Below are 12057 nucleotides of genomic sequence, written 5' to 3' on the forward strand. Positions count from 1 at the left end.
TTATTGCGAGAAAGAAAACCAGTACGCAAGTACAATCAATGCCTCAATCATGTTTATTACTCCCAAATAGAAAAAAAATGTTTGGTTGGTTTCAGAGATGTGCCCAAAACACCGAAGACTTAATGCCACGTTGCAATAGGTATTCATTCACTCAGCTAGGCGTTTGATTCTGTGATCGATGGTTGGAAATGGTCGGTCAGGTCAGGCTAGGATGAAGTCAAAGTTGAGGCTGCTGCGTGCGGCCCAACGGGGGAAGCTGAGGTTAGGCAGGGCTACCCACAAACGCTGTGCAACGTGGAGACACGCGTTTTCGCACACGCGGCACTTCTGCAAGGTCCCGTCGGCTTCTGGAACGTCGGGGAGCATCCATTGGGCTGTTGTGGAGGGCCGCGTTCACATGTCGTTTGTACACGGCAGCCGACGTTGCGGGAGCACAGCCCGTCCCCAGCCCTGATGGGCCAAGATATGGGAAATTGTCGTCCTTCCATACCCAAAGTAGGTGTGTACCTTACCCATTCCCATGCCACCATCATGATATATGCATGCATGACGTACATACGATTCTTCATTAAACCTGGTATTTCTCATTTGTGGCTCCCCTGCGAGGAGCCAGCTAGCCACCATGTAGTTCTATTTCCCAATATATACAACGTGCGACTAAAACCCCCATCTAATAATACTACATACATACCACCCCCCCTTTTTTTTTTTTTTTTAATTTCTCTTGAGTGCTTTGATTCCTCGCCTCGTCTCGCCTCGCATCATCTTATCTCACCTCACCTCGGTTTTTTGGTTTTCGCTAGTCGCTCCGGGGATCTATCCCAACGGGCTATCTTGCCCGAGACAATGTTTGGGCCGGCCGGATGTAACTCGATCGCGATCCGACGGTACCATCGTACGTAAGCCCTGCCCTGCTATCCGAGTGACAGGTGGCACTAGTATTCTGTCCGAAGCGTCCGAATGTAGCTTTCTTTGCTTGATTAAGGACCCAGGTGCTTGTTGTTTCTTGTACTTGTTACTCGTTTCTTCTTGGCGACGATAGTGAGGCATTGTTGGCGCCATTCGAAGAATTTTTCTCGGTCGGTCGGTCGTGCGTACACATAAGACAAGCCAAGCTTGCTAATTCATGCTTGCGATATGTGCTCACCGCTAGATGGGGGTTTCGAAATCTCCATGCGCGATCGCGCGCCCGCGGCCTTATGACGGCGGAATATGGAGGAAAGTGGGCAGATGGACAGACAAGCAAGCGGACGACAGACAGACGGACGGACTCATTTCGGCCACGCCCATACGTCTCGCTCGGTGTTGCGTTTCGTAACCTCGACTTCGTCCCCCACAGCGACGTCAGCTACCCAGTCCTCCCCATCTCCATCTTCCCCTTCATCCCCACTATGCTCTGGCGGCGGGGAAGTAGGGGGGAGCAGGAAAGCGTACCGCCCGAAAATAGGCGACCATTTGTTTCCCGTGTCCACGCGACGGTCTTTCATCAGTTTCTTTAGCACGGAGCCCGACTCGTTGGTACCGGGCCGGCCCGTGCTGTAGTCGATGTTGATGGAGGCGCAGCGCGCGCAGTTTGCAGTTAGAGCTAGGCGGTGGCGTCGCCGGATGCGCAGTTCGGCCCAGTGGTCTTCATCGTAGGCTTTGAGGGCGTTTTCTTCCCCTTTTGCTTCGCCTTGTTCTTCTGATGGTTCTTCGTCGATGCTGTAGTAGTCGCTATCGTTGTCATTGGTGTCGTCGTCGGAAACTTCGTCTACGACAATGTTCGGTCGGAATTTTATCATGTTCATGGGTTGATCTGAAGGGAGGCGGGTGCTGACCTCGCGCAGTGAGGCTTTGGATGTTACGAGGAAGGGCGCGGCTTCGTTGAAGGCGAGACCGCCATCATTGGTTTCTTTGGCATCTGGTTGGGCGGCCCGCGACCAGTATGGTATGTATGATGTGATGGACGAGAGCCAGGAGTTGCTCTGTGATAGAGGCGCGGGTGTAGGTGGTGAGTGTGCTAGTACTGGGCGTCGATTCTCGCCGATGTATACGAGTACGGCGGGATACCCTAGACACGATGAGAACCAGGCATCATATGAGTCGCCCATGCGGTACGCGAACGTGGGGCTACCGAATAGCTCGATATCAACGGTGTCGAGGCCGTCGAAGGTGGGGTTGAGGGGTACGCGCACTATGTGGGTATTAGCGATTTTAGTGATTACTCCTTCAGGGAAGATTCATGAGTGACTCGGATCTGAAACGGGAATACCAAATATGTTAGGCAGAATCAGTAAAGGGTAACACATACGTGCAGTACTCTGCTCTGGGGGCGGCGGGTTAACTAGCGGTTTCTCTGGGATACGGTAGGTGACGACAACATCAAGGCCGCCTTCTCCGTCACCTTGAATGGTCTGGTCAAATAGGGTGCACTCGGGGAAGTAGACTGTCTGGATGTTCTTGTACCCCCCATCAGGAAGGACCTTGAGCAACATGAAGCGACGGTCATACTGTAATCCCTCCCGACGAAGCCGCGTTTTGCGCACGGAGAGCGGGCATAGAGACTTGATGGGGTAAATGTATAACTTTGTAATTATGAGTATATATGGAATGCAAGTTCTCATTCTAGCGGGGACTTACATCTGTAATCTTCATCTTCTTTGGGGCCATTTTTGCGATTCGGGTGTTGATAGGTGGTGGTTTAAGTATTAGAGCTTTGGTTCTTGGTTAAGTTCCTCTATTTTAGACCAACTAGATTCCTCTCTAGTTAAAATACCTTCGTATGAATAAACACTAAGCTGAATTAGCATACAATATCTTCCAAATAGTGTCTTGATGACGTACCCAGTTATTCTAAGTATTATTAAGTAATATGACCTTTCTAATTATGCGGTGAGTTGTCGAGCTACGTAGCGACTCATAAGTCTGAAGTTAGACAAGACGTTCGTATAGTTTCATCGATGACATGCGGGGAGTGCAGAGCCTCATATAAAAGCCTTTTTATTATTTATAATCACGAAATCTGATCCGTTAGTCGGCTCGATGCTTGCATGCGGCGGGGCTAGGCTACGAAATCCTGTTGGTAGCCCCATCTAAGATGGAAAGGGGATGGGATCGGGTTGCGCGAAAAAGCGCCGAGCCCGTGAGCAACCGCGAACCGATACCAACTAATGACGGTGATCAGCGGTCCGAAACGGAGCTGCGTTTCTTCGATGCAACATAATACGTGGGCGGAGACTACGCCATATTTATCAGAATTGCTCGAAATTTATATGTACATTATAAGGTGTCTTGGTAGGAGGCATTCGCTGATGAGAAAATTGCACGTGTATGTGTAGTTTAGGGGTAGACTAAATGCTAGATACTTCAGTGGTTTAGCGAGGCATGCAGCATATCTGATTTCGACAATAGGCCCTCATTTAGTACGATTTATGTTGTAGAGTGTGCGTCTTCATTTCTATTAATGTCCTTTGTCCTCTCGAATTGTGCAATTGTTGGTTGTTGATGTTATGATGTCAAATAGTCATCGTCTTTGTTCTACGGGACTACTTGGCAAAACCTTTTGAAACCTAATCAACATAGTCAGCAAAATAAAAATAAGTATATAGCATTTCCCATAGATTCTATATGCTAATTCTTGGCTAGATTCTTATTGGCTATTCCAAGGTGACGACATGGGTCTGTTGGTGCTGGAAAATATCGTAACTTGTCAAATAATGCGATATTATAGACATTAATTTCGTGTAATTGGTTAGTTTTATGATTATACGGGCCACTCGGCCACACGAATTGTTCCATTGAGCCAATTTCCAGACGTTGGGCTGAATTAATAGGGGGTGGTGGTAATAGACGTGATCAGTTAAGGGGGGTAGTAACTATAGTTGACTCGCTTGAGATTTTGCGTAACCCGATCTATTTACGATAGATAATTCTGTTCTCGATCCTATAGAGATGTCATCGTATTGCATTCAACTTTGGGCCTTCTGGCATTGGCGAGACCCATACGAACGTGTATCGACTAGTGAGATACGTACATAAGGGATATGTAAGGGAGTAGTTAATATAAGCATTTTCATCACTGGCGAATAAGGAGATACATTGAAAACTTACCTTAATCTATCTTTGACCCGTTTCAGCCCTTTACATCTCACGTTAGATGTCTATTGGATATGCAAGATGTGCAATCCTCCACGTGAACCCAGACGATACCCTCCAGTTCAGTCCCCCCACCTTCCAACATGGAGGTTCCAACCATACGGGACTTCCCCATTCTCCCTTGATTATTGTGCACACTCCAATAAGGTGGATTTGTACAGCGTGGGGTGGACCGGTAACCCGGTCCATCAGCACAGCGGTTGGGAATTACCGGGTCGTAGCGGCAGGACCGAACAAATGGAACCAATCTAGCCGTTCCTGAATTTCCATGATGACGGTCCGATCTTTACGAGCTGCAAGTCAATATACACACCCACCCAAAGTCTTTAGGGGTTTAGGGGGCATCTATATAGATTTTCCGCACCAGTCTGAATGGGATCAGCAATGGTGATAATATGATTTTGGCCTTGAGAACCCGTCTCACTGCTAGAAGTAGTTAATAAGTTATTATCTTACCCGAGATGTATCTTTTGCAAGTTCAGAGATGTGACTGAATTGCTTAGTCGGTATGACGATGGGAAGAATCCCCCTTTTTTTCTGCGTGTATCAATGGTTTAACGACATTCTCGTGCTGACACCCACATTATTGCGTATTCGTGGTCCATGCCATAGATTTAAAAGTGATTTGTAGCCCAAAGTATCTTCTTGGTATACTTTACGAAGATACGAGTGAGTTATTCTCACTTAACCATTCAGGGCACTGTACTTACAGCAAAAAGGGTCTTAATAGCATGTACACTGGTAGGTAGTGAGAATATAAGGTACTTTCGATTAAATACTGGTAGGCTATTAACTTAATTTTTGTTATGAAAGCTTTAATTAGTATATTTTACGTGGCTCTCTTGCGACCACATCTCTTCGCTGAGCTGACCTCGAGCCTTAATGCGTCATATTGGACATAGACGGATCCAGGTAACACCGCGCTTTCGTAGTCGGTCGCGTTGAACGGTAAGCTGAGAACAATTTTATTCTCACCCTCTTTGAGTAGTGACGGGTCGAAGACAAATTTGTTGGCGATGTTATAGCAGATTACTGCGGATCGCACTGCACATGAGCTGCTCTGGTACCACCTACTCGACCGTCAGCCATATCTGGAAATACGAATTCAACGCCTGGGAGTATACTTACGGAATGATCCATGGCTCAAGGTCTTTCCCGTTGACATTGACCGTGTATGCGAGGTTCGCGTGGGGCTCGGATGCATTGAAGACATCCGTGTTGCCCGCGGCGTTCTTGGCTCCAGCTAGTTGAACGGTAAAGGTGGCCTGTTGCTTCTGATAGAATTGCGATTTTTCTAAATCGAAGATGATAGTCCAGTTATTAACATTCCCGCCACCATAATAGGCCTCGGGGCGGAGGTAGTTGGCGTAGCCCCCGAATGTGCTCCAGTGGACGTAGTTCAAGTCCTTTCCGACATCACTCTCGCCAACTTTGAATGTGACACCATCGGGGAACTCGTCGGGGAAGTCGTACACAGCCCAGTATATCCTATACTGTTCAGGATGACGTGGATGCGTCGGGTCAACTTCATAGCCGTGTCTATATTCACCGCTACTTTTGTCGGGAGTGCCTATACGGAAGATCTCATCTCCTTGGCTTTCCTCGACCCACTTCACTTGTGTCGTTTCTACCTTTCCGGTACTCACTTCAACATCATCCTGGATGTACTGGCCAAATATTCCGTCAGCATAGATGGTGAGACGATAAGTGCCCTCTTTTACCCGTGGAATACTAGCGTATCCACTCTCATCGATTTCAACCCAGTATTGGTAAGCTTTGGTGTCGAACACGTTATCTTGGAAATCCACGCCATTTTGCGATAGAACAGCAATGGGCTTTTTGGCATTCTTAGGTAGATCTACCTGCAGCTTCCACGTACTTCGCTGTTCGCTAGTAACATAGTTGGGCACGTATTTTGCGATAGAATCGTAGAACTCGACGTTCCATTCCGGATTTGCAAATTGTACGGCATCCTCTCGGAGAACCTGGAGATCAGTTCCGGCAGGAAAGTGATTAAAATAGAAGAATTGCTAGTTTGGTTAGTGAGGAGTTTTAATGTGATTATGATGGATTTCACCCACTGGTCCGAATGTGCGGTCAAATCCATTGGTGATATTTGGCTTGGACATCGTCAGCATTTCTAAAGACTTAGATAGTGAATTTTAATTTACCGTCTGATCTCCATGGTGGTTCGAGACTAAAATTGAGATTAGCTACCTGGCCGTTCCTGTAAGGGTTGATCACCACTTACCCATGTAATCATAGACAATTCCATCGACGATAAGATCGGAATGCAATGGGCCGCCGAAATAGGTCTCTTTCGTATTCATGACCATCCACTACGGCCGGAAAAGTTAGATCACAGCAATCATTTTTGAACTCCGGCCAAAACTAGCGAAGCATCTAAGGAATCAGTAGTGGTACATACAGCCCCAAATGTTGAATTATCCGCTATTTGAGATCCATCGGCGTACCTAGTGGATCATGTTAGGACCTAACTTATTTACTCAGCAGAACTTCGACTTACATCCCATGGGCATCGTGGTTTCTCCATGTATCCTGGAATGTGTACTTGGTGAAGTAGTCGGCCTCCTGTTGGACATAGGGGTCGTCGGGCGTGTTGCCCATGTACCAAGTAGCATCTACAACGCTTGTCAGTATTTTCCGAGTAGGGCAACTCCGCGTGAAATAAAGGCCGATAAGCTCTGTCTCGGAGTTCCCGAAACATTTTTTCTCCCGAGCCTATGGCTGATGGAAGTGTCCGACGTAGATTTCAATAATCACTCACCTTGTACCACAACTTCGTTCTTCTTGGCCTCTTTACCGGGCAGCGGCGCATATTGTACGCCATTAGTTGCAAGGTGTGTCCATATGTCCGAGTTGGGTCGGAATAAAGTCCGGAACTCTTGGAGGTTGCGCAGGAATGGGGTAGTCTCGTTGTAGTACGCGATACGTGAGAACACATGCAGACCAGTTTCCCCATCTCTGAGGAACCAATACTGCTCGAGAACCTGGCCGGTAGGGGTGTAAGTGTCGGACATTCGGATGCCAGCAAAGCTTGTTCCGGTGGTATCCGTCCCGGAATACAACTCGTAAGTTGGCTGGGTCGATCCCGGTGTCCAAAAACCTTTCGGGGTGCTTCACCGTGGCTTAGCACGTTACGTTACTTTACAACAAGTTGCATGGCGTTACTTACCAATAACAATCTAAATTGAATATGCCGGTAGATCCTGATCGTGTGCCCAAGAGGTTTTGGCCATCCAACACCACAGCATCCATCGCCCCAGAGGCCTTGTCGACACGTGTGTACAACCGGTCATTCTGAATAATAAGCTGGGTACCATTCTCACTTGCAACCACTTTCGCGTAAGCACACCTAGAGAAAGATAGGAAAATGAGACATGCGTTAGAGATAGCCCTGGACAACATCTTGACTCAACTGCAAGATTTGGACGCGTGATACAGGAAGCATATTAGCCTACCTTGTAAACAATCTTTAATAAGTCAGCTTGTTTATATTGTCGATCTTCGGAATTGTCTTAAAGCGAATCTCCCAGGCTAGTGAATAAGCCATAGCGGTTGGAGATGCTCCTACTCCATCTTCAGGCAATTCTTCCGCCCACTAGACTAGGGGAGACGTGGATGCGGGGGAGTTTGTGGGGTGAGGTCTAATATTAAAATGATAGAGGCTCTTTTAACGGCATATAACTGCGGAGAATTGAATTGGGGAGATGTCAAGGGCATTCGGTATTCGGTAAAAGACCAAGCGAAAGAGCTGGTAGTAGAAAAAGATGAGATGAATTCCCCACTGAGTCACGTAGATAGAAATCGTCTTAAAGTTGACAAGGCTTCTATTGATGAAGACTTGTGTGTAAGTTGAAAACTACCAAGTGACAATGAGTTGCAACGACGAGGTGAGATTCCCAACGGGGCCCCGCTGAGAAGAGCTGAAAGATGTGTCTGTCGATCACTTGGGATCGTTTGGTGCGACTGATTCTCAGTGACAGGTGATCCACAGAGAGAGAACTTCATAGGTTACGCCAAGCATCGTGGTTCAGATGATATCAACTAGTTCTTGCGGAGTGTAACCATATTCCTCCATGTCGTCCCGCCATGGTCGGCTCATTTCCAGTCAGCTGGATCCGTATAGTGTTTAATCAGTTGGGTGCCCTTTCGACAGGCATACGGCCTTATTGCTCGGACATGAAAAAAATTTGAAAAAAGGACGACCGGAGATGGTTACAATTTAGGATTTAATCAGAACTCATGACTCGCTATGTATGCGCTTGCATAGTGCATGCTGTCGCAAAGCGCACGCACATACGTTCATATACGTATATACGCATCATTATCACGACCTTCGTCATCGTACAGGAAGCTACAGGAAAGCATGTGGCTCGGAGTGTAGTTAGACGGGAAGCGGGTGCGGAGACCCGGAAGCAACAGCAAACTTAAATGAGAATCATAATATGGAGTTTAGGTAATACCCGACCCGCTATCGCACATGTCACACCCGTGAATAGCGCTAACTTTCTTTTGAGCTAGCCCTAGAGCACTTGCCCATACTATTCAATGTTGTGCATTAGGTACAATGACTATTGTATCGTGTTACTCGAGTGTGCTACTGTGGGTACATACAATTGAATAGTTTCTGCACTGCATGCGCTACATGCACAACGCTAATTGCACTATATAGCACTATACAGCGGCAGTGCAAGGCCTGAAAAGGGAAGGTTTCCTACGTCGCAACGCTAGCTTATGTACTAGTTTATGTACCTGCTACCAGAAAGCCTAGAATACTGGATAAAGGTTATTCCCCCTTATCCTTCTTATCCTTCTTATCTCCAGGTAGTAACAGGTCCTTATCTAGCATAACTCAGGTACATTAGATTGGTACCTTAATAAACGCAGCTTGTTTCATCTGACGCCGGCGGGACGTGCCACTAATCTTTTTCCTTCCCTTACTCAACAACTTTTTTTTGGGAACAATTGCAACAATCCCGTCAACCAACTCGTCAGGATTCTGGTAGGGCGGTTAAGGCGGTCTGTCGAGCTACCTGACCACGGGGTTACTTGCAGCATTCTTGTGATCGCGCATGGTATTCTTCGAAAATGGATTTGTCAAAGATGATCTTCTCGAAGCAGAGCTCGGCAAGATCTAAGCTAGAACCAAGTGGAACGCGCAGAACAGGCTACGGATCCCGGGATTTATTATCGTGTGTGTGTACTCCGACACATGCAGCGCTGTTGACAAAGCTCCGCCTAAAGATTTCCTGATGCAACGCGGGTCCAGCATGAGAATCATGCCCTGTTCTGAAACACACCACAACCCTATCGGAGATCTTAATTCCTTTGGCATCAGTTTAACCCGGCATTTTTAGCCCAGCCTGTTCATCCCTTTCCTCGATTGTTAATCTCTACCGTGGCCAGCCCGTCGCCAATCATCAAGTGCCGCGATCTGCTCTGATCGAGGGTCCAGGGAAACTTGAAGCCCGCTGGCTCGGCTCGCACAGTCGCCCATCTTCATCCCATCCAAGCAGCCAAGTCCACTCACTCACTGTAATTCTCGCTTGGTCCTGGTCCTAGTCCTAGTTTTACCAGCACCAGCCTTACACACTCACTTACACACGCATACACTCTATTACACACACAGACGCACACGCTACTGCCAGTCAACCTGATCTACAGGATCCACGGGTCGCGAGACGACCCATGTCTGGAAAGTTGTGTTATAACTCTTTTGGTAATGTACTTGCTTGAATCCATCTGTGGCGGGCTCATGTGAGTCCGCCGTAGTGTGCCCGCTGCAGTCTGTTTTGGGACAAGGTACTCCATCCTCGTTCATCTCCCTTAATATACTGTCATTGAGATCGAGTGGATGGCCAACCTACCAACATTCCACTGAATCAGGTGGCAATTCGTTTTTCTTCTCTTCTATTTTATATTTTTATATATTTCCCCCTTGCCCGTCACCAGTAAGTTTCTGGAAAACTTCTGTTTACCAACGGAAAATATCCTGTTCTGTTTCTATTCTCTACCCCTTACAGTTCTGTGTTCGCCATGGTTTCCTCTTCCGTCATTGGCTCCCTGGCCTCCAGGGCTGTTTTCTTAATGTCTAGTCATATTACCAGTCGCGCAGACTCTGCGACATACGCTTCTCACACAGTCGACGCGCTCAATACTCTTCAACAATGGTACAATCGCGAGACTGGTCTCTGGGACACCACTGGCTGGTGGAATAGCGCCAACTGTTTAACAGTGTTGGCCGATTTTGCGCTTTTGGACCCATCCGCTTCTGACAGCCTAATGATCCCGGAGATCATCCAAAACACCGTGAGTAAACCCGAAATTTGACTGTTACCTTTCCTACCCTCCATTAAGACGTTTGTAATATTGCCCAAAGATTTGTTGAGGACTAGCGAATCCCCAAATTGGACAATGGGATTCAGAGAATACGCCCCTAGGATTATGCGCGCATGTAGGAAAAAAAACATTACAGTGCTAATATCGAATGCGCCACAGTATGACCAAGCACAGAAGACGCCAGTGCAAGCAACCAAGATATTGTCGGCTCAAGGACTTCCTGTTTCATCATACGTCAGAGTTTCGAAAACGAAAAGATCAGAAATTGTTAAGAGGGGATTCGATAACTTCCTCAACGATTATTACGATGACGAAGGTTGGTGGGCCTTAGCCATGATCCACAGCCACGATGTTGGTGTCAAGGGCATTGGGGATCAACAGTACCTCCAAGCCGCCGTCGATATTTTCGAGGATATGAAAAAGGGCAACTCCACATGTGGTGGAATTTTCTGGAGCAAGGTTACGCCATACACCAATGCTATCGCAAACGAGCTCTATCTTAGCGTCGCAGCCTCGCTCGCAAACCGGATTCCCTCGCGAAAGGATTACTTCTTGGATACGGCCAAAGCCCAATGGAACTGGTTCAAGAACAGCGGTCTGATCAACAAGGATAACCTAATCAATGACGGTCTCACTGACGATTGCAAAAACAACGGCATGCAGACCTGGACTTACAACCAGGGAGTCATTCTGGGCGGATTAGTGGAGCTCTCCCAAGCCACGGGTGACAAGTCACTGCTTACCGAGGCTCAGACCATTGCTTCGGCTGCGATCACCAAGCTATCCAAGGATGGTATTCTTTACGAGGGCTGTGAGCCAAACTGTGGAAGCGATGGTTCGCAGTTCAAGGGGATCTTCATGCGCAACCTACACTACTTGCAAAAAGCAGCTCCTCTAGACCCTATCAAGAACTTCCTTCTGACGAACGCGGATACGATCTGGGCCAAGAACCGCAACGCCCAGAACCAACTTGGCGGCACCTGGGAAGGACCCTACACGAACGCAACAGCAGGCACACAAAGCTCTGCCCTGGACGTTCTGGTGGCGGCGGCAGCAGTAGCTTGATCACACCGCTTCATGGTTTTGGTTATAGGCGAATTGGCGTTCAGGATAATTGGCACGGGATATTGGATACCATTCATTAGTCACCTGCGCACCGCAGTATCAAATAGGGTGCTTTCATAGTAGTAATCAATAAAGTAAAGATATTCGTTACCCCAAGATCCCAAATACCGATCTCAAGGTGCTGCAGTAAATGTTGTAAATGCAGGCAGTGACAGGTTTAGCCCCGGCGATAGTCATTTCCTCCTTAGAGACAGGGCTGCAACGATGCAGGCTGTTGCTGGTACGTGGTTCTTAGATTAAGGTAATGTTTGCCTATTTTGGTCGATTACGGTTGTCCCGTGGTCCCCAAGGGCAATGGTGATCGTCATCATTCTTGGAATTTGTTTTCTACCGGTTGAAGTGAAGGGATCGACGTCATTTACCTATAGCCAAGAAAAAGAAAAACACCTCGTTGGCAGGTTTTTTGGGGGGGCAGACAGGGTAACAGGACCCCTC

The 12057-nt window shown here is 47.5% G+C and overlaps 3 protein-coding genes across 3 annotated transcripts; 1 reads left to right on the plus strand and 2 right to left on the minus strand.

Moving 5' to 3' along the window:
• Positions 1 to 1087: 1087 nt before the first annotated feature.
• F4822DRAFT_317590 (MOSC domain-containing protein) lies at positions 1088 to 2990 on the minus strand. Its single transcript, XM_051455415.1, has 4 exons — positions 2824 to 2990; positions 2620 to 2772; positions 2291 to 2564; positions 1088 to 2173 (listed from the first exon to the last, which is right to left on the minus strand). Exons 2-4 carry the CDS (start codon positions 2647 to 2649, stop codon positions 1272 to 1274), a joined length of 1206 nt encoding a protein of 401 aa, XP_051312249.1. The 5' UTR covers positions 2650 to 2772; positions 2824 to 2990; the 3' UTR covers positions 1088 to 1271.
• Positions 2991 to 4963: 1973 nt separating this feature from the next.
• On the minus strand, positions 4964 to 7755 carry F4822DRAFT_444875 (polysaccharide lyase family 4 protein; the record flags this gene model as incomplete). Its single annotated transcript, XM_051463297.1, has 9 exons — positions 7331 to 7755; positions 6923 to 7272; positions 6662 to 6776; positions 6563 to 6608; positions 6386 to 6473; positions 6306 to 6331; positions 6216 to 6254; positions 5263 to 6164; positions 4964 to 5204 (listed from the first exon to the last, which is right to left on the minus strand). The coding sequence occupies exons 1-9, from the start codon at positions 7561 to 7563 to the stop codon at positions 4964 to 4966; spliced, it is 2040 nt and encodes a 679-aa protein (XP_051312250.1). The 5' UTR covers positions 7564 to 7755.
• A 2332-nt stretch (positions 7756 to 10087) lies between these two features.
• On the plus strand, positions 10088 to 11600 carry F4822DRAFT_317673 (glycoside hydrolase family 76 protein). The gene is made up of 2 exons (XM_051455417.1): positions 10088 to 10467; positions 10657 to 11600. Exons 1-2 carry the CDS (start codon positions 10195 to 10197, stop codon positions 11560 to 11562), a joined length of 1179 nt encoding a protein of 392 aa, XP_051312251.1. The 5' UTR covers positions 10088 to 10194; the 3' UTR covers positions 11563 to 11600.
• The last annotated feature ends 457 nt before the right edge of the window (positions 11601 to 12057 follow it).

This window comes from Hypoxylon trugodes (assembly GCF_022578975.1).
Source record: "Hypoxylon trugodes strain CBS 135444 unplaced genomic scaffold F4822scaffold_7, whole genome shotgun sequence".
Classification (NCBI taxonomy): Eukaryota; Fungi; Ascomycota; class Sordariomycetes; order Xylariales; family Hypoxylaceae; genus Hypoxylon; species Hypoxylon trugodes.

What these genes read in the sequence shown, in the direction of transcription:
- F4822DRAFT_317590 (XM_051455415.1), bottom strand. Translation starts at nt 2,649, where the DNA reads ATGGCCCCAAAGAAGATGAAGATTACAGAT. An exon ending in AGAAGATGAAGATTACAGAT is followed by an intron (nt 2,565 to 2,619) that starts GTAAGTCCCCGC and finishes ATAATTACAAAG; the next exon opens with TTATACATTTACCCCATCAA. An exon ending in CCCAGAGCAGAGTACTGCAC is followed by an intron (nt 2,174 to 2,290) that starts GTATGTGTTACC and finishes ATACCCACATAG; the next exon opens with TGCGCGTACCCCTCAACCCC.
- F4822DRAFT_317673 (XM_051455417.1), top strand. Translation starts at nt 10,195, where the DNA reads ATGGTTTCCTCTTCCGTCATTGGCTCCCTGGCCTCCAGGGCTGTTTTC. An exon ending in CGGAGATCATCCAAAACACC is followed by an intron (nt 10,468 to 10,656) that starts GTGAGTAAACCC and finishes AATGCGCCACAG; the next exon opens with TATGACCAAGCACAGAAGAC.